The sequence below is a fragment of the Balaenoptera borealis genome (genome assembly GCF_965194805.1).
Source record: "Balaenoptera borealis genome assembly, chromosome: 2".
NCBI lineage: Eukaryota > Metazoa > Chordata > Mammalia > Artiodactyla > Balaenopteridae > Balaenoptera > Balaenoptera borealis.
Window position 1 is genome coordinate 153,866,376 of NC_138867.1, and position 21,675 is coordinate 153,888,050.

Sequence of the window (21,675 nt, forward strand, 5' to 3'; positions counted from 1 at the left end):
CAAAAATAAACAAATGGGACTTAATGAAAGTTCAGAGCCTTTGCACAGCAAAGGAAACCATAAACAAGACAAAAAACCCTCAGAATGGGAGAAAATATTTGCAAACGAAGCAACGGACAAAGGATTAATCTCCAAAATATACAAACTGCTCATTCAGCTCAATATTAAAGAAACAAACAACCCAATCCAAAAATGGGCAGAAGACCTAAATAGACATTTCTCCAAAGAAGACATAAAGATGGCCAAGAAGCACATGAAAAGATGCTCAACATCACTAATTATTAGAGAAATGCAAATCAAAACTACAATGAGGTATCACCTCACACCAGGTAGAATGGGCATCATCAGAAAATCTACAAACAACAAATGCTGGAGCAGGTGTGGAGAAAAGGGAACCCTCTTGCACTGTTGGTGGGAATGTAAATTGATACAGCCACTATGGAGAACAATATGGAGGTTCCTTAAAAAACTAAAAATAGATTTACCATATGATCCAGCAATCCCACTACTGGGCATATACCCAGAGAAAACCATAATTCAAAAAGACACATGCACCCCAATGTTCATTGCAGCACTATTTACAATAGCCAGGTCACGGAAGCAACCTAAATGCCCATCGACAGACGAATGGATAAAGAAGTTGTGGTACATATATACAGTGGAATATTACTCACCCATAAAAAGGAACGAAATTGAGTCATTTTTTGAGATATGGATGGATCTAGAGACTGTCATATAGAGTGATGTAAGTCAGAAAGAGAAAAACAAATATCATATATTAACGCATGTATGTGTAACCTAGAAAAATGGTACAGATGAACCGGTTTGCAGGGCAGAAGTTGAGACACAGATGTAGAGAACAAACGTATGGACACCAAGGGGGGAAAACCGCGGTGGGGTGGGGTTGGTGGTGTGCTGAATTGGGCGATTGGGATTGACATGTATACACTGATGTGTATAAAATTGATGACTGATTAAAAAAAAAAAGAATCCACCTGCCAATACAAGGGACATGGGTTCGAGCCCTGGCCCGGGAACATCCCACATGCTGCGGAGCAACTAAGCCCGTGTGCCACAACTACTGAGCCTGAGCTCTAGCGCCCGCAAGCCACAACTACTGAGCCCACGTGCCAGAACTACTGAAGTTCACATGCATAGAGCCTGTGCTCCACAACAAGAGAAGCTACTGCAATGAGAAGCCCTCGCACCTCAATGAAGAGTAGCCCCCCGCTTGCCGCATCTAGAGAAAGCCCATACACAGCAACAAAGACCCAATGCAGCCAAAGATAAAAAAAAAAACAAAAATAAAACCCACCTGCCAATGAAGGGGATATGGGTTTGAGCCCTGGTTCAGGAAGATCCCACATGCCGCAGAGCAACTAAGCCCGTGTGCCACAACTACTGAGCCTGCCTGCCACAACTAGTGAAGCCTGTGCACCTGGAGCCCGTGATCTGCAAGAAGAGATGACACTGCAGTGAGAAGCCCACGTGCCACAACGAAGAGTAGCCCCCGCTCGCCACAACTAGAGAAGACCCACGCGCAGCAACGAGGACCCAACACAGCCAAAAATAAATAAATTTATATTTAAAAAAATCAAAAATGAAAAAGAAGTTACAGCTGACACCACAAAAATACAAAGCACCATAAGAGACTACTGCAGGTAACTATATTCCAATAAAATGGACAACCTGGAAGAAATGTAGAAATTCTTAGAAAGGTACAATCTCCCAAGATTGAATCTGGAAGATATAGAAAATATGAACAGATCAATTACGAGTACTGAAATTCAATCTGTGATTAAAATACCCCCAACAAAGAAAAGCCCAAGACGAGACGGTTTCACAGGCAAATCCTACAAAACATTTAGAGAAGAGGTAACACCTATCCTTCTGAAAGTATTCCAAAATATTGCAGAGGAAAGAACACTTCCAACCTCATTCTATGAGGCCACCATCACCATGATACCAAAACCAGACAAATATACCACAAAAAAAGAAAATTACAGACCAATATCACTGATGAACATAGGTGCAAAAATCCTCAACAAAATACTAGCAAACTGAATCCAATAATACATTGAAAGTATCATACACCATAATCAAGTGGCATTCATCCCAGGGGTGCAAGGATTTTTCAGTATCTGCAAATCGATCAGTGTGATACACCACATTAACAAACTGAAGAATAAAAACCATATGATCATCTCAGAAGATGCAGAGAAAGCTTCTGAACAAATTTAACACCTATTTATGATAAAAACTCTCTAGAAAGTGGGCATAGAGGGAACCTACCTCAACATAATAAAGGCCATACGTGACAAACCCACAGCTAACATCAGACTCAATGGTGAAAAGCTGAAAGCATTTCTTCTGAGATCAGGAACAAGACAAGGATGTCCACTCTCAACACTTTTTTTCTTCTTTTTCTTTTTCTTTTTTTTGGCCACGTAGAGTGACATGCAGGATCTTAGTTCCCTGACCAGGGATTGAACCCACGTCCCCTGCAGTGGAAGTGTGGCGTGCTAACCACTGGACCTCCAGGGAAGTCCCTTTCACCAATTTTATTCAACATAGATAGCCACAGAAATCAGAGAAGAAAAAGAAATAAAAGGGATCCAAATTGGAAAAGAAGTAAAACTGTCACTGTTTGCAGATGACATGATACTATACATAGAAAACCCTAAAGACACTACCAGAAATCTACTAGAGCTCATCAGTGAATTCAGTAAAGTTGCAGGATACAAAATTAATACACGGAAGTCTGTGGCATTTCTATACACTAACAACAATTTACCGTCACATTAAAAAGAATAAAATACCTAGAAATAAACCTACCTAAGGAGACAAAAGACCTGTACTGCGAAAACTATAAGACGCTGATGAAAGAAATTAAAGATGATATAAACAGATGGAGAGATATACCATGTTCTTGGATTGGAAGAATCAACTTTGTGAAAATGACTATAACTACCCAAAGCAATCTACAGATTCAGTGCAATCCCTATCAAATTACCAATGGCATTTTTCACAGAACTAGAACAAAAAATTTTAAAATTTGTATGGAAACACAAAAGCTCCTGAATAGCAAAACAATCTTGAGAAAGAAAAATGGAACTGCAGGAATCAGGCTCCCTGACTTCAGACTATACTACAAAGCTACAGTCATCAAAACAGTATTTTACCAGCACAAAGACAGACTTATAGATCAGTGGAACATGATAGAAAGCTCAGAGATAATCCCACATACCTATGGTCAATTCATCTACAAGAAAGGAGGCAAGAATGTACAGTGGAGAAAAGACAGTCTCTTAAGTAAGTGGTGCTGGGAAAACTGGAGCCACTTGTAAAAAAATGAAATTAGAACATTCTCTAGCACCATACACAAAAATAAACTCAAAATGGATTAAAGACTGAAATGTAAGACTGGATACTATAAAACTCCTAGAGGAAAACATAGGCAGGACACTCTCTGACATAAATAACAGCAATATCTTTTTGGCACCGTCTCCTAGAGTAATGAAAATAAACCCAAAAATAAACAAATGAGACCTAATTAAACTTAAAAGCTTTTGCACAGCAAAGGAAACCATAAACAAAATAAAAAGACAACCCATAGAATGGGAGAAAATATTTGCATACGATGCAACTGACAAGGGATTAATCTCAAAAATACACAAACAGCTCATACAGTTCAATATCAAAAATACAAATAACCCAACCAAAAAATGGGCAGAAGATCCAAATAGACATTTCTCCAAAGAAGACATACAGATGGCCAAAAGGCACATGAAAAGATGCTCAATGTTGGTAATTATTAGAGAAATGTAAATCAAAACTATGATGAAGTATCACCTCACACCAGTCAGAATGGCCATCATCAAAAAGTCCACAAATAATAAATGCTGGAGAGGGTGTGGAAAAAAGGGAACCCTTCTATACTGTTGGTGAGTACGTAACTTGGTACAGCCACTATGGAGAACAGTTTGGAGGTTCCTTAAAAATCTAAAAATAGGACTACCATATGATCCTGCAATCCCACTCCTGGGTATATATCCGTAGAAAACCATAACTCAAAAAGATACATGTTCACTGCAGCCCCAGTGTTCATTGCAGTGCTATTCACAATAGCCAAGACATGGAAGCAACCTAAATGTGCATCAGCAGATGAATGGATAAAGATGTGGTACATATATACAATGGAATACTACTCAGCCATAAAAAAGAATGAAATAATCCCAATTGCAGCAACATGGATGGACCTGGAGATTATCACTGTAAGTGAAGTATGTCAGACAGGGAAAGACAAATATCATATGCTATCATTTATATGTGGAATTTAAAAAAAATGACACAAATGAATTTATTTACAAAACAGAAACAGACTCACATAGAAAACAAACTTATGGTTACCAAAGGGGAAAGGTGCAGGGGGAGGGATAAATTAAGAATTTGGGAGTAATATATACACACTACTATATATAAAATAGATAAATAACAAGGATCTACTGTATAGCACACAGAACTATACTTAATATTTTATAATAACCTATCTGGGAAAAGAATCTGAAAAAGAATATATATATATACACAGACACACACACCTATACATACACATAACTGAATCACTTTGCTGTGCACCAGAAACTAACACAACACTGTAAATCAACAATACTTTAATTTAAAAAAGCAAAAAGCAATCAGTTGCATTTCTATACACTAATAGTGAACTATCAGAAAGAGAAATTAAGAAAACAATCCCATTTACAATCACATCAAAAAGAATAAAATACATAGAAAAAATTAACTGAGGAGATATAAAACCTGTACACTTAAAACTGTTAAGACATTGATGAAAGAAAGTGAAGGAGACAAAAATAAATGGAAAGATGTTCAGTGCTCATGGATTGGAAGAATCAGTAGTGTTAAAATGTTCGTACTACCCAAAGCAATCTACAGATTAAGTGCAATCCCTATCAAAAGTCTTTTGGCATTTTTCACAGGAATAGAACAATCCTAAAATTTGAATGAAACCATAAAAGACTCTGAACAGCCAAAGCAATCTTGAGAAAGAAAAAGCTGGAGGCATCACTCTCCCTGATTTCAAACTATATATATTACAAAACTATAGTAATTGAAATAGTGTAATACCAGCATAAAAACCGACACATAGATCAATGGAACTGAATAGAGAGTCCAGAAATAAACTCATGCATATGTGGTCAATTAATTTACAACAAAGGAGCCAAGAATATAAAAAGCAGAAAGGACAGCCTCTTCAACAAATGGTGCTGAGAAAAGTGGGCAGCCACATACAAAAGTAGGAAACTGTACCACTATCTTACACCATACACAAAAATTAACTCAAAATGGATTAAGGACTTGAACATAAGACCTGAAACCATAATCCTAGAAGAAAACATAGGTGGTACGCTCCTTGACATTGTCTTGGTGATGATTTTTTGGATTTGACACCAGAAAGCACAAGAAACAAAATAAGTGGGACAACACCACACTGAAAAGCTTCTGGGCAGCAAAGGAAATCATCAACAAAATGAAAAGGCAACCTAGTAAATGGGAGAAAGTATCTGCAAATCATATATCTGGTAAGGGATTAATATCCAAAATGTATAAAGAACTCATACATCTCAACAGCAAAACCCCAAAAAAACTGATTAAAAAAATGGGCAGAAGATTTGAATAAACATTTTCCCAAAGAATTCATAGAGATGTCCAACAGGTACATGAAAAGGTGCTCAGCATCACTAAGTGTCAGGGAAATGTACATCCCAACCACAATGAGACGTCACCTCACACCTGTTAGAATGGCTACTATCAAAAGGAGAAGAGATAACAAGTGTTCATGAGGATGTGGAGAAAAGGGAACTCTTGTGCACTATTAGAGGGAATGTAAGTTGGTGCAGCCACTATGGAAAGCAGTATAAAGGTTCCTCAAAAACTTAAAACTACCATATGATCCAGCAGTTCCACTTCCGGATATTTATCTGAAGGAAACAAAAACACTCACTAAATATCTGCACCTCCACGTCCATTGTAACATTACTTACAATAGCCAAGACATGGAAGCAACCTAAGTGTCCATCAGTGGAAGAATGGATAAAGAAAATGTGGTATATATGTATGTACAATGGAATACTATTCAGCCATAAAAAAGAAGCAAATCTTACCATTTGTGACAACATGAATGGACCTTGAGGGCATTATGCTAAGTAAATAAGTCAGAGAGAGAAAGGCAAATACTATATGACCTAACTTATATGTGGAATCTATTGTAAAACAAAACAAAATGAAAAAACCTGAGGAAAGACTGGTTGTTGCCAGGGGTGGGGGTGGGGTAGGCGAAATGGGTGAAGTGGGTCAAAAGGTACAAACTTCCAGTTATAAGACAAATAAGTCCTGGGGGTGTTATATACAGCATGGTGACTACAGTTAATAATATTCTATATTTGAAAATTGCTAAGACAGTAGATCTTAAAAGTTCTCATCACAAGAAAAAGAATTATAACTATATATGGTGATGAATGTTAACTAGACTTACTGTGGTGATCATTTCACAATATACACAAATATCGAATCATTGTTGTACACCTGAAACCAATATAATGTTACACATCAACTATATCTCAATTAAAAAAATTAAGCATTGATTCCAAATGGAAACTTCCCATAACCTTGTCTGTGCCAGTAGGTGCTTGTGGGTTAATAGGTCACCTTCTTCCTGGCATATTTTAACCAGGGTCTCCTGGAAATAATGCCTAAAGCTGGTGGTTTTCAAATGGGGTCCCTGTAGGTTTGATGTGGGCGGTGATGAAGGTTCTGATTTCTCACCACCACTTTGCAAATCACAATGGTTCTATTTCTACTTTTATTTATTTATGTATTTTAAATCTTGGCCTTTGAAGTATGGATGGGAAAAATGGCTTTGCTGCTACAAAAGAGAAGAAAATTGGGAAAAGGAAAACAAACTCAAAACCAACCTGCTCTGAACTCTAAAAGAGATGATCCAACTGTGGTTCCAGGGCCCAGTAATTAGTTTCCTGGAAAGACACTCAGGGACTTCAGGGGAGAGAGGGGCTCTGACAGTCTTCGTTGTTACCCTCTAAGCTCGATGAACCTGCATCAACTGGGAGGTGGGAAGCTTTGGCGGTGCCAGAGCCAGGCTGGGCGGCCCCTGTCTGGGACTGGCGTGAGAACATATGTTGGCCAAGAGTGGCCCATAGAGTTCTCTTCTGCTTTTAATAACAATTGTTGGGGGCCGGGGGAGGAGACATGTGTTGAGAGCTGAACTAGGCTGGGTACTTGCATTCTCTCATTGAACCCTAACAACCCCCAGGTGGGATGTACCATTTTTCCTCCATTTTAGAAATGAGACCTAAGGCTCAGAGACTGTGTCTAGTCTGAAGTCTTAAAGTGGGGCTGGTAGAAGCAGGACTCAAATCCAAGCTCCCAAGGCACAGGACCCCACACCACCCTGGGACGAATGGTCATTCCTCGATGCGCTAGGCGTGCTCACCTGGATGCTGAGGTGTGACCACTAGGTGGCGACAGAGCCTCACAAAGAGTTCCCGGGATTCCGGTCAGGCAGCAGCCTGAGACCTCAGCCCGCACCGCAGCAACCCCGGACTCCTGGACCATCAGAGCAGGGCCATACTCCCTCTCTAGGCCCCGCCTTTCATGCCCCAGCATGTGGGAGAGCGGGTTCTGGTGGGAGCCTGGCCTGGATCTAAATCCCAGCTCTGCCACTTCCTGGCCTCTGTGCCAAGGATGCATCTGAACTGAACATCAAGTTTCTCATCTCTAAAACAGGAGTGATGACGCACGTCCGCGGCTTGCGGATGAGAAAAAAACCTGGCAATGGATGGGTTTAGTGGTAATTAAGACAAAGGGAGCATGCACTGCTTGCCAAAGAGAGGTCTCCTGGGGTGTTTTAAAATGGCCAACATTTAAGCCCTGAAGCATTTTACATAGAAACCCTGAATTTCTAGCTTCTTTTGAGAATCCGCTTTCCCACACAGCTGCATCTGTGAGAGCCATACCCTCCAGGCTACCACAGTCCCCACCACTCCCTATTGCACCTCATTTCCCCCAAGTCTGTCAGCTCATTCAGCCCCTTGGGCCTTGCAGGCAGGGGAGTTTGCTCCTCAGACAAATCTTGGAAGTGAGGAACAGTGCAGTCTGTCCCCATTCCGGGGCAGGTAGGGCTTGGGTGGGTTTTTGTGTATTTCCCTCGGGCCTGGAATAGAACCTCACCACCTGTGACTCCCGCTGGGCACCCCCAGGAAGGAGGGCACGGAACCCAGCTGCTCCAGGCCTGTACATCCCTGCTGGGGGCCGCGGTGGGCAGAAGTCTGCAGGCCGCCACCTCCCCTGAGTAGACCAGCCTTGGTTTGCCTCCCTGGCTCTGAGGCTTTGGAGGCCGGAGCTCGCTGCTGTGACTCTGAGGAGGAGATCTCATTGTGAGGCTGGGATGGTCTCCTGGTCCCATCAGCTGCTGGTCAGCTGGGCCCGTGCCCTCTGTTAACCCCGGCATGGCCTCCTTGCGTACCGATGGAGTCTCCCCTTCCCCAGAGCCTCCTCACTTCTCAGCCTGCGGAAATGCTCACGAGCCACAGCTCACGTCTCAGCTCAAACATCACCTCTTCCTCCAGGGAGGCTTTCCTGGTCCTCTAAGCACAACCAGCCATCTGCTGCTTCTTCACTGTGCCCACAGCATGCACTGGCGTCTCCTGTGAGACCTGTTTTATCCTGCTCAGGCAACAGTTGCTTATTTACATGTCTGCCTTCCTCCCTGGATCGTGTTTTCCTGAACGCTGTGGCTCCTACACCCAGCCCAGGACCCACACGAGGTGCTGTAAGCAGCTTCTGGCAGGCAAGAGCTCTGTGCAGGAGGCCCCCTTTGTCTTGTCACTAACCTTAAACTTGCACCCCCATGTTGTACTCATCTCCAGCCGAAGCACACCTTTCAGATCTTTTGATCGCATAATACTTTGCCTAATCTGTTGGTTCTTTCCATAGATCAAAGAAGTAGAAATGAATAAGTAATTAACAGATGACCAGATCTCTTCACTAGCTTCCCCTTCAGTAATCTCACAAACAAACTAAGCAAGATAGCATCTAAAGAAAAATCACAAGAAGTCGACAGGTCTGCACATAGTAGGAGATGGTGATGACTGTGGCCCCCCCGTCTCGATGATTAACTGAGACTGCTTCCGTTTTTCCCTTTAAAAACTTTCACGGCCAAGCGGAATCTTCCGGTGTGGTTTTTGGGGGACACTGAGTCCATCATCTCCCCAGATTGCCAGCATTCTGATTAAAAGCAACTTTCCTTTCTACCAACATTTGCCTCTCTCTCTCGAGTATTGATTTTTGAGTGGCAAGCACCTGGCCCTGATTCAGTAACAACGCCTGAGAGACGTTACTGAGGTGTGTGAAAGCGTGCAGTGTTGGGGCAAAAGCAGGGCTGCCAAGAGAAAAGTATTTGGATGCAAAACCATTTTTTTTTTTGGCTGCGCTGCATGGCACGTGGTATCTTAGTTCCCCGATCAGGGATCAAACCCGCCCCCTGCATTGGAAGCTTGGAATCTTAGCCACTGGACCACCAGGGCAGTTCCCGCAAAACCATTTTTAATACGAGATTCTTAAGAGACTTGGGCCCTTTAGGATTTGGGGCTGAAGGGCACTAAATATCTGTCACCAGGCTTGGCATGAGGATCCTGGCAGGGACATCCTTTACTTGGTTCCTCCCATGGGTAAGAGAAGGGGCCGGGGGTCTCCCCAGGGCCACCTGCTAACTCTCACCTGACTCCCTGACAAGGGCTGGAGATGGCAATTCTCCGGGTTCCTGATTCATTCCTCCCACCCTGATTAAGACAACGGCAGAGCGTTCCAACATTCCTACCAACAACACACCTCTCTACCAAACCAACAGCTAACATCAGTGTGGGAAGGGCGGGGAAGGTCCCCAAGCTCTGGACACAGCCCAGCTGCTCCAGAGTCTGGCTGTCTGTCACCTTCTGTCCTTCACCTGCCCACGTACAGGCTCAACTTGCGAAGTGCTTTCTCAACCCCCAGCCCCCAGGAACACCCCTGGAGGGACGTGGTGCTGTCACGCACAGCACACCGGGGAGAACACGGAGGCAAGAGGTGGAGTAACCTGGCCAAGGCCAGATGCGTCTGACGCCCCAGGCTTTATGTAGGGCCGCCCCGGCCCCGCCCCCGGCTCTCTCTCCCCTGCACTTCCCCCATGACCAGCAGCCCCAGGAACAGAGATGTTAGGAGGCCCTGGCTCCAGGGAACTCTGAGGCTCCCGGGACATCCATGGTACCTGCTGTCCTAACCTGGCTGGTCTTGCCTCCTGCCACCCTCTGTCGTGACCCTTCTGCTCTGGTCGCTGCCTTTTCATTGTCCCTCAGGCTTGTCGCTGCTGTTCTCCCAGCCTGCCGGCCCACTGCTCTCCCAGATCACACAAATTCTTCAAGACCCCTTGCACATGGCTCCTTCTCCAGGAAGCCCTCGTGGGTAAGCTAGCACTTCTCAGAATCACCTAGAGGCTCCTTAAAACCGGTGGCTGGGCCCGACCCCAGAGCTTCGGTCGGTAGGTCTGGGGTGGGGTCTGAAGATGTGCATTTTCCTAACAAGTTCCTGGCTGCTGCTGCCGCTCTGGGGCTTCACCTCGAGAACCACTGGTTTGCACCAATGGTTTTCAACTGGGTTTGTTGGAGGCGTACTGGGGGCCTTCGTGAGAGTTGGTGTGAAGGAGGAAACTTGGCTCCCCCCAGCTCTGCAGGGTGGCTTTGCTTCTGTGCGTTTAATATGATGGAGTTCCATGTAAAGTTTTGATTGAAGAAGGGATTTAGTTATTGGGAAAAAATGCTGCCCTTCACTCACCCTGATCAAATGTGCTCTCGCTTCCAGAGGGGAAGGGCTGGCCTCTGGATGTGGGTCTCTCTCACATCCTATGCTTTCCCCAAGTAATGGCTCTCCTTCCACGGGAGGTTCTATGTGATTTTAAGTGTAACACAGACAAACATTTCTCACTTGAGGAGCTACTTCTATAAGTATTATAAAAATATTTATAACTAAAATAATTTTTAAATGTTAATAGTTTAGAATTCATTTTACTGAGAAGTAGGAAAAAATTCTAACATGTTGAACTAGCAGAGCTGTGATTTCACAGATGATATTACTCAAGCTGAAGCTAAATTTAAAAAGGGAACAGATTTAAAGCCGACGTAAGGTAGCGTGTTAGGTAACAGCCCAGCTGACATACTGATAATGTAAAAATCAGGGTGATGGTTGGAAAGACTGAAGTTTAGGAAAAACTGTCCTTTAGAACGGTTTGAAAGTCACTTGAGGAGTCCTGCTCCCTCTGTGCTCTGGAATTTCTTCCCCTTGAGTTCCATGCTCATCTCCCCCTGTTTTTTTTCTTAAACTAATACAAGATTAGGATGACATTTTGAAAAGGGCATCTCGTTAAGCAGCCTCGTCCCCATTGGAGCACAGGCTCCGGCCCAGTAGCCAGCTGGCCATTTATCTTATGGTAATGAGGTGTCATCTCCCCACGGGGTCTGCCTTCCTCCCTTCCACTCCTGCCTCTTCCTCCGAGACCGCCTCTCTCGCTCCCACCCGCCACTCTGTGCCAGCGGAAAGTGTGTGTGGGGGGGGGGCAGGGAGAGGCGGCACCAAAGCCGTCCTGGCATCTTCTCCTAGTGCTGGAAGCAGGCGCGAAGGTGCGAGGGGGCTTGTGCTATGGGGGCGGGACTGTGGTCCTCACCTGTACACCGTGGTCGGCGGGGAGCTCAGGCTGTCGTAGACGAGCCTCACATGGCCCTGGTACAGCTCCAGTGCCAGGGGGTCATTGTCTCCCTTGTAGAGAAGGATGCCGTTGTCCTTGTCCGTGGCCACCTGGAGGGAGTCATGAGGGTCAGGGCTCCCCTGAGTCCCCACCTCTCCCGTCCCCGCCTCACAGAGCCCTCTTCCAGGTGGCCTCTTCTGAACGAACCCTGGATCTGAATTCATGTCCTTATTTCCTCCTTTATCTAGTCTGTTCATTTCCACAAGGAAGGCCTATACTTAATGCTCCAGCAAATGCTGATTGAGCAATTCAACAAATATTTATGGAGTCCCCTTTATGTGCTGCTATGTTTTTATGTGTGTGTGTGTGTGTGTGTGTGTGTGTGTGTGTGTGTGTGTGTACACATATATAAAAATGCCTGGAGCCCTGAGCTCTGATCTAGCCTCTTGGGGCCTTGGTGTCTCTATATAAAGTATAATAATAATTATAAACAAAACACTACCTGTTACTACTTAATTCTGTGTTTACTATGAACCAGGCACTGTGTTAAGTGTCACCTAGGGAATTTTTTAAAACACAGTGTCTGGGGCTTCACCTCAAACCACTTGCATACAGATCTCTAGAGGCCAGAGCCAGGCAAAGATACAAAGTGCCCCAGGAGATTCTAAAGTGTTGCCAGGCTGAGAAGCACTGGTTTCAAAGCTGCTGCCCAGAGGGCGTCTGTTTGCCAGGCACAGGGCACCAGGGGTGGGACTCTCTGACCAGCCTCTTGGCCCCCACTGCCCAGCCCAGGAGCAGCTGATGTTGGCCTGGGGCCAGACCTTGGCAGAGGCCAGGTCCACATAGGAGCCCTTGCCCACGAAGCTGACGGTGAGCAGGGGGTCTGATAGGACACTGGGCTGTCCGGGGCACTGGGTGCTGCTCTGGTTATTGGGATGTAACACTTGCGTCCCTGGGTGGCTGGGACTGAGGGAGGAAGGCAGGAGGGCAATGAGAGGACCAGGGGCAAGGGCAGTGATGGCAACCAGAGCTTCTTTCTTGTGTGCGCCTGGGGTCAACCCCCATCTCAGAGGCCTGCCCACTGGACTGTAGGCTCCACGAGGTGAGGCCGTGTGAACTTTCATACATCTCTGCAGCCCCAGTGCCTCAAATGGTACCTGGCAGGGGTGGATGCCCAGTGGATCTTTGTTGAATGAATATTTTCTCCATAAGCTTAAACCTGGGCTAGTGTGGCCATAACCAGAGGAAGAAAGGGCCTTAGCGAATGCTATGTGGCAAAGCCACTAACTGGCCTGCACCCTCTAGCTGTGTCTCTGGGGTCCCCCCTGCCCACTGAGCCTACAGGCAGGGGCCTGCTCTTTATCATACCCCTTCCCTTCTCTCTCTGCCCCCCAACAGCATTGAGGTCACCCAGAAATGTAGTCTGGAAGAACTAGTCAGGTCCATAGGTAAGGAACTTGACAGAAGTTAGTTGGAAAAGAATTTGGTTCATACTGAATGGTTTCCTGTTCCCTGAAAAATGCCCTGCTCTCTTGTGCCTCTGGGCCTTTGCACATGCTGATCTCTGAGGCTCGAATGCACCACCCCCCTTCATCCTGCACCATCAGCCCCTCACCCTTCTGCCCTTCTCCAGGCAAACTCCTACTCATCCTTCAGATCTCAGCTTAGTTCTCATTGCCTCTGGGGAGCCTTCCCTGATTCTTCCCAGCAGGCTGGGATCACTGCCCCGCCCATGTGCTCCCACAACACCCAGGGTTGTCATTGTCCCTTTTCTTGTCATCCTGCCCTGGGCAAGGGGCTTCGCCTGTCTTGTCCACCACTGAATCCCCAGTGCACAGTGTCTGGCATGTAATAGTGGAATGAATATTTCCTAGAGAAAAGAATGAATGAGGCTGGAGTGGGGGCTGCTCTGTGCAGTGAGAGCTGGTCAGGAGATGTCTATAGAACCCTCTGGACAGAGCTGGTCCCCGTCCCCCCAAGCTGAGTGTTGTCCCTTATGATGTGTAGGGAAGCGGGCAGGACTGCTGCGATCTGGGGCATCCCAGCTGTTCTAGGAACAATCAGAGCTTGGGGGCATGTTAGGGTCCTTCCAAGGGCTGGGTGGGTGGGTGGGGCGCACCTGCAGGGAGATGTTGGCCTGGGGCCGGACCTTGGCGGAGGCCAGTTCCACGTAGGAGTCCTTGCCCACGAAGTTGACGGTGATGAGCTTCTCGCACCTTGGGCCGGCGAAGCCCGGGGGGCAGCGGCAGGTGGGCTCCTGCTGCACCACGATGCACTGGGCCCCGTTCTGGCACTCGTACTGGTCGCAGGGGCTTGTCTGTAGCAGGACCATGGGCGGGGGATGCTCACAGTAGAGGCCGCTGGGAGGGAGGAGAGGAGGATGGGGGGAGGGAAGATGGGGAACAGTGAGAGGAGACATCAAGTTATTTAGGCCAAAGAGCCGCTAGCAGAGACCATGGCATGAGAGGGAACTGAGACTAGTTCCAGCCCTGCTAGTGACTGGGGCAAGGCCTGATCCTTCTCTAAGCCCCAGATTTCCCATTTTTAAAATAATGGGGTCAGACTAGAGCACAGGTCCTCAATTTCAGTGTCATCAGAATTGCCTGCGATGAATTTGTTGAAAGTACAGATTCTCATCCAGCCATGGATCACTGGATAAGCAAAACGGGGTACATACACACAAGGGAATAACACTCAGCCTTGAAAAGGCCATTCTGACACATGCTACAGTATGGATGGACCTTGAGGAGATTATACGAAGCCAAAGAAGCAGATAGAAAAAGACAAATGCTGTCTGATTCCACTCATATGAAGTACCCAGAGTGGTTAAACTCATGGAAACAGAAAGTAGAATGGTGGCTGCCGGGGGACTTCGCTGGTGGTCCAGGGGTTAAGACTCCATGCTTCCAGCGCAGGGGGTGTGGGTTCAATCCCTGGCCAGGGAACTAAGATCCCACATGCCACGTGGTGCGGCCAATAAATTAAAAAAGAATGGTGGCTGCTGGGGCCAGGGGAGGGGGAACGGGAAAATGTTGTTTAATTGGGTACAGAGTTTCAGTTTGCTAGATGAAAAGAGTTCTGGAGGAGTTCCCTGGTGGCGCAGTGGATAAGAATCTGCCTGCCAATTCAGGGGACATGGGTTCAATACCTGGTCCAGGAAGATCCCACAGGCCACGCAGCAACTAAGCCCGTGCACCACAACTACTGAGCCTGCGCTCTAGAGCCCACAAGCCACAACTACTGAGCCCATGTGCTGCAACTACTGAAGCCCGTGTGCCCTAGAGCCCATGTGCTGCAACTACTCAGCCCACGTGCTGCAACTACTATGCCTGCATGCGTAGAGCCCGTGCTCTGCAACAAGAGAAGCCACCACAATGAGAAGCCCACACACCACAACGAAGAGTAGCGCCCATTAAGAGAATTCAGCACCACCAAACCAGCTTTACAACAAATGCTAAAGGAACTTCTCTAGGCAGGAAACACAAGAGGAGGAAAAGACCTACAAAAACAAACACAAAACAATTAAGAAAATGGTAATAGGAACATACACATTGATAATTACCTTAAATGTAAATGGATTAAATGCTCCAACCAAAAGACATAGACTGGCTGAATGGATAGAAGAATAAGACCTGTATATATGCTATCTACAAGAGACCCACTTCAGATCTAGGGACACATACAGACTGAAAGTGAGGGGATGGAAAAAGATATTCCATGCAAATGGAAATCAAAAGAAAGCTGGAGTAGCAATTCTCATATCAGACAAAATAGACTTTAAAACAAAGACTATTACAAGAGACAAGGAAGGATACTACATAATGATCAAGGGATCAATCCAAGAAGAAGATATAACAATTGTAAATACGCACCCAACATAGGAGCACTTCAATACGTAAGGCAAATGCTAACAGCCATAAAAGGGGAAATCGACAGTAACACAATAATAGTAGGGGACTTGAACACCCCATGTTCACCAATGAACAGATCATCCATAATGAAAATAAATGAGGAAACACAAGCTTTAAATGACACATTAGACAAGATGGACTTAATTGATATTTATAGGACATTCCATCCAAAAAAACAGAATACACTTTCTTGTCAAGTGCTCGTGGAACATTCTCCAGGATAGATCATATCTTGGGTCACAAATCAAGCCTTGGTAAATTTAAGAAAATTGAAATTGTATCAGGTATCTTTTCCAACTGCTATGCTATGAGACTAGGTATCAATTACAGGAAAAAAACTGTAAAAAAAAATACAAACACATGGAGGCTAAACAATATGCTACTAAATAACCAAGAGATCACTGAAGAAATCAAAGAGGAAATGAAAAAATACCTAGAAACAAATGACAATGAAAACACGATGACCCAAAACCTATGGGATGCAGCAGAAGCAGTTCTAAGAGGGAAGTTTATAGCAATACAAGCCTACCTAAAGAAACAAGAAAAATCTCAAATAAACAACCTAAACTTAAACCTAAAGCAATTAGAGAAAGAAGAACAAAAAACCCCGAAAGTTAGCAGAAGGAAAGAAATCATAAAGATCAGATCAGGAATAAATGAAAAAGGGCTTCCCTGGTGGTGCAGAGGTTGAGAATCTGCCTGCCAATGCAGGAGACACGGGTTTGATCCCTGGTCCAGGAAGATCCCACATGCTGCAGAGCAACTAAGCCTGTGCACCACAGCTACTGAGCCTGCGCTCTAGAGCCCATGAGCCACAACTACTGAGCCTGTGTGCCGCAACTACTGAAGCCCGCGTGCCTAAAGCCCATGCTCTGCAACAAGAGAAGGCACCGCAGTGAGAAGCCTGAGCACCACAACGACCCAACACAGGCAAAAATAAATAAATAAAATAAGTAACTTTATTTTAAAAAAAGAAATAAATGAAAAAGAAATGAAGGAAACAATAGCAAAGATCAATAAAACTAAAAGCTGGTTCTTAGAGAAGATAAAATTGATAAACCATTAGCCAGACTCATCAAGAAAAAAAGGGACAAGACTCAAATTAACAGAATTAGAAATGAAAAAGAAGTAACAACTGACACTGCAGAAATACACAGGATCATGAGAGATTACTATAAGCAACTATATGCCAATAAAGTGGACAACCTGGAAGAAATGGACAAATTCTTAGAAAAGCATAACCTTCCAAGACTGAACCAGGAAGAAATAGAAAATATAAACAGACCAATCACAAGCACTGAAATTGAAACTGTGATTAAAAATCTGCCAGCAAACAAAAGCCCAGGACCAGATGGCTTCACAGGAGAATTCTATCAAACATTTAGAGAAGAGCTAACACCTATCCTTCTCAAACTCTTCCAAAATATAGCAGAGGGAGGAACACTCCCAAACTTATTCTACGAGGCCACCATCACCCTGATACCAAAACCAGACAAAGATACAACAAAAAAAGAAAATTACAGACCAATATCACTCATGAACATAGATGCAAAAATCCTCAACAAAATACTAGCAAACAGAATCCAACAACACATTAAAAGGATCATACACCATGATCAAGTGGGGTTTATCCCAGGAATGCAAGGATTCTTCAATATACACAAATCAATCAACGTGATACACCATATTAACAAACTGAAGGAGAAAAACCATATGATCATCTCAATAGAGGCAGAGAAAGCTTTCAACAAAATTCAACACCCATTTATGATAAAAACGCTCCAGAAAGTAGGCATAGAGGGAACTTTCCTCAACATCATAAAGGCATATATGACAAACCCACAGCCAACATTTTCCTCAGTGGTGAAAAACTGAAACCATTTCCAGTAAGATCAGGAACAAGACAAGGTTGCCCACTCTCACTGCTATTATTCAACATAGTTTTGGAAGTTTTAGCCACAGCAATCAGAGAAAAAAAGAAATAAAAGGAATCCAAATCAGAAAAGAAGAAGTAAAGCTGTCACTGTTTGCAGATGACATGATACTATACACAGAGAATCCTAAAGATGCTACCAGAAAACTACTAGAGCTAATCAATGAATTTGGTAAAGTAGCAGGATACAAAATTAATGCACAGAAATCTCTTGCATTCTTATACACTAATGATGAAAAATCAGAAAGAGAAATTAAGGAAACACTCCCATTTACCACTGCAACATAAAGAATAAAATACCTAGGAATAAACCTACCTAAGGAGACAAAAGACCTGTATGCAAAAAACTATAAGACACTGATGAAAGAAATTAAAGACGATACAAACAGATGGAGAGATATACCATGTTCTTGGATTGGAAGAATCAACATTGTGAAAATGACTCTACTACCCAAAGCAATCTACAGATTCAATGCAATCCCTATCAAACTACCAAAGGCATTTTTCACAAAACTAGAACAAAAAATTTTACAATTTGTATGGAAACACAAAAGACCCCAAATAGCCAAAGCAATCTTGAGAAAGCAAAACGGAGCTGGAGGACTCAGGCTCCCGGACTTCAGACTATACTACAAAGCTACGGTAATCAAGATAATATGGTACTGGCACAAAAATAGAAATATAGATCAATGGAACAGGATAGAAAGCCCAGAGGTAAACTCACGCACATATGGTCACCTTGTCTTTGATAAAGGAGGCAAGAATATACAATGGAGAAAAGACAGCCTCATCAATAAGTAGTGTTGGGAAAACTAGACAGCTACATGTAAAAGAATGAAATTAGAACACTCCCTAACACCGTATAAAAAAATAAACTCAAAATGGATTAAAGACCTAAATGTAAGGCCAGACACTGTAATATAAACTCTTAGAGGAAAACATAGGCAGAACACTCTATGACAAGAATCACAGCAAGATCCTTTTTGACCCACGTCCTAGAGAAATGGAAATAAAAACAAAAATAAACACATGGGACCTAATGAAACTTAAAACTTTTGCACAGCAAAGGAAACCATAAACCAGATGAAGAGACAACCCTCAGAATGGGAGAAAATATTTGCAAATGAAGAAACTGACAAAGGATTAATCTCCAAAATATACAAGCAGCTCATGCAGCTCAACATCAAAAAAACAAACAGCGCAATCCAAAAATGGGCAGAAGACCTAAATAGACATTTCTCCAAAGAAGATATACAGATTGGCAACAACCACATGAAAGGATGCTCAACATCACTAATCATTAGAGAAATGCAAATCAAAACTACAATGAGGTATCACCTCACACCGGTCAGAATGGCCATCATCAAAAAATCTAGAAACAATAAATGCTGGAGAGGGTGTGGAGAAAAGGGAACCCTCTTGCATTGTTGGTGGGAATGTAAATTGATACAGTCACTATGGAGAACAGTATGGAGGAGGTTCCTTAAAAAACTAAAAATAGAACTACCATATGACCCAGCAATCCCACTACTGGGCATATTCCCTGAGAAAACCATAATTCAAAACAAGTCATGTACCATAATGTTCACTGCAGCACTACTTACAATAGCCAGTACATGGAAGCAACCCAAGTGTCCATTGACAGATGAATGGATAAAGAAGATGTGGCACATATATACAATGGAATATTACTCAGCCATAAAAAGAAAGAAAATTGAGTTATTTGTAGTGAGGTGGATGGACTTAGAGTCTGTCATACAGAGTGAAGCAAAGTCAGAAAGAGAAAAACCAATACCATATGCTAACACATATATATGGCATCTAAAAAAAAAAAAGGTACTGATGAACCTAGGGGCAGGACAGGAATAAAGACGCAGACATAGAGAATGGACTTGAGGACGTGGGTGGGGAAGGGTAAGCTGGGACAAAATGAGAGAGTGGCATGGACATATATACACTACCAAATGTAAAATAGCTAGTGGGAAGGTGCTGCATAGCACAGGGAGATCAGCTCGGTGCTTTGTGACCACCTAGAGGGGTGGGATAGGGAGGGTGGGAGGGAGATGTAAGAGGGAGGAGATATGGGGATATATGTATAGCTGATTCACTTTGTTATACAGTAGAAACTAACACACCATTGTAAAGCAATTATACTCCAATAAAGATGGTAACGAGAGAAAAAAAAAAGAGTAGCCTGCACTCGCAGCAACTAGAGAAAGCCCGCGTGCAGCAACGAAGACCCAACACAGCCAAAAAAAAAAAAAAAAAAAAACAAAACGAGTTCTGGAGATGGATGGTGGTGATGTTTGCACGGCAATATGAATGTACTTACTGTACATTTAAAAATGCTTAAGATGGTAAATTTTGTGTTATGTGCATTTTACCACAACCACAATTAAAAAAAATTTTTTTAAGTGTGGGTTTCCAGCTCCTTCTCCCCACCCCAAATTCTAATTTCGTAGCTCTGGGGTGGGGCTCTGGAACTTATATTTTCACAAGCCTCGCATGCAGATGGTCTCAATCAGGCTTTGGAACCAACTGCCTTGAGAACTCATGGTTCCTTCCAGGCTCACGTTCTCAGAGTCTATGACCAGGGCTCGGCTGCACAGTCAGATCTGTACCTCCATGAGTACTGACATGTATACAGGACTGTCCCCCAGTCTGACCCCCCTTAAATGGCCCCTGCCTCCCCTCCAGGCCCCCCTGGGCCCTTCCCTTCCAGTCAGTGTGGGCACGAGAGCCGGCACCCTCATACCCCTTCCACGTACCCCACAGACATCTGACCACCTGGCCAGGGCCTCCAGTCTCCCCTTTCTCTCCCTGGCTTCACTGATTCCAATGACTGACCCCCAAACCCTCCCATTCGCCTCCATTTTCCTGCCATTAGGGGACCATACTGTTTTTGTTCTCCAGCCCAGAAAGAAGACTCCTGCCAGCGTGGCCATGTGCCTACCCACACCCTCCAAGCTGGGCTCCAAGATGGTAGCATCTTTCGTTAGATGGAATCACGCCCAAGTTTGACATGCTATGAGCTGGACCCTAAGTCCGACTTCCATGTGGTTGCCTTGGGTACCTCTTTTTTTCCATCTACAGCATGGGGTGAACAAGGTCTGCTCTGGCACTTGGAAGGGCTGAAGATGGTTTGGGGGAATAAAGGCACCACAAAGACCTAGGGCTAGGGCTATCTGGGTCTCCACCCTGGCTGCCTGGGCCCACCAGCCCCCAGCCCGCTGCCCCCCGCCATCCGGCCGCTTGACCATACCTGAAGCCCTGGGGGCACATGCACGTGTAGCCGTTGACCGCATCCACGCACTGGGCCCCATGGCGGCACCTGTGGGCTGTGCAGTCGTCACTGTTCACCTCGCAGAGCTTCCCGCTGTAGCCAGGGAGACATTCGCACCTGGAACACAGCGGAGCGAAGCTGTTCTATGGCCCGGCCAAGTCCCCGCAGCTCTTGCGGGCTCCCCAAAGCCTGGCCTGCAGTGGGTCTCATGGGCTGTCCACAGCCTCTGGTCACTGCAAGCCGATGTCTGCCTGCTTCACATGGGGCATCTTGTCAGGAGCTGGCTGAAGAGCGCAGGGCTGCGGTCACACAGGTTTTGGCTTGTATCTACCACTGTCTACATAGAACTAATATTCAGCTTAGCCTGCCTTTGTGCCAGGCACTGGGCTAAGCACCTTTCACGGAGTGCCTTGCTAAGGCCTCCCAGCACCCTGTGAAGGAGGGTCGGTCCCCCTCCAATACCAGGAGGAAACCAGGGCTCCAGGAGAGCTGACCTGACTTCCCTGAGGCCCCCCACCGTGTAACACTTACGTGTGTCAGTGATACTTCGTTTACACTTACGTGTGTCAGACCCTGTTCTCGGTGTATCTGCCACTCACTGCCTCTCTGTGTTTCAGTTTCTTTACTTTTCAATGTGACTGATGATGAATAACTTCACCTCTTAACAGTGGTTTTAAAAATTAAGTGATACCCTCTGTGCAGGGCACTAGATCCACACTGAGTAAACAGTCAGTGT

General features: G+C 44.8%; 1 protein-coding gene across 2 annotated transcripts in view; it reads right to left on the bottom strand.

Annotated features, from left to right (window-relative positions):
* SLIT3 (slit guidance ligand 3) overlaps positions 1–21,675 on the bottom strand; it is a 619,464-nt gene that overhangs the window by 20,437 nt on the left and 577,352 nt on the right. The window contains exons 30-32 of one of the 2 annotated variants that reach the window (XM_082378748.1): positions 20,919–21,056; positions 13,932–14,172; positions 11,792–11,922 (exon numbers count right to left, since the gene is read on the bottom strand). In XM_082378748.1, coding sequence (XP_082234874.1) covers positions 11,792–11,922; positions 13,932–14,172; positions 20,919–21,056 — 510 coding nt within the window. The remainder of the gene's footprint in view (positions 1–11,791; positions 11,923–13,931; positions 14,173–20,918; positions 21,057–21,675) is intronic. The other variant, XM_082378749.1, reaches the window with a different exon arrangement.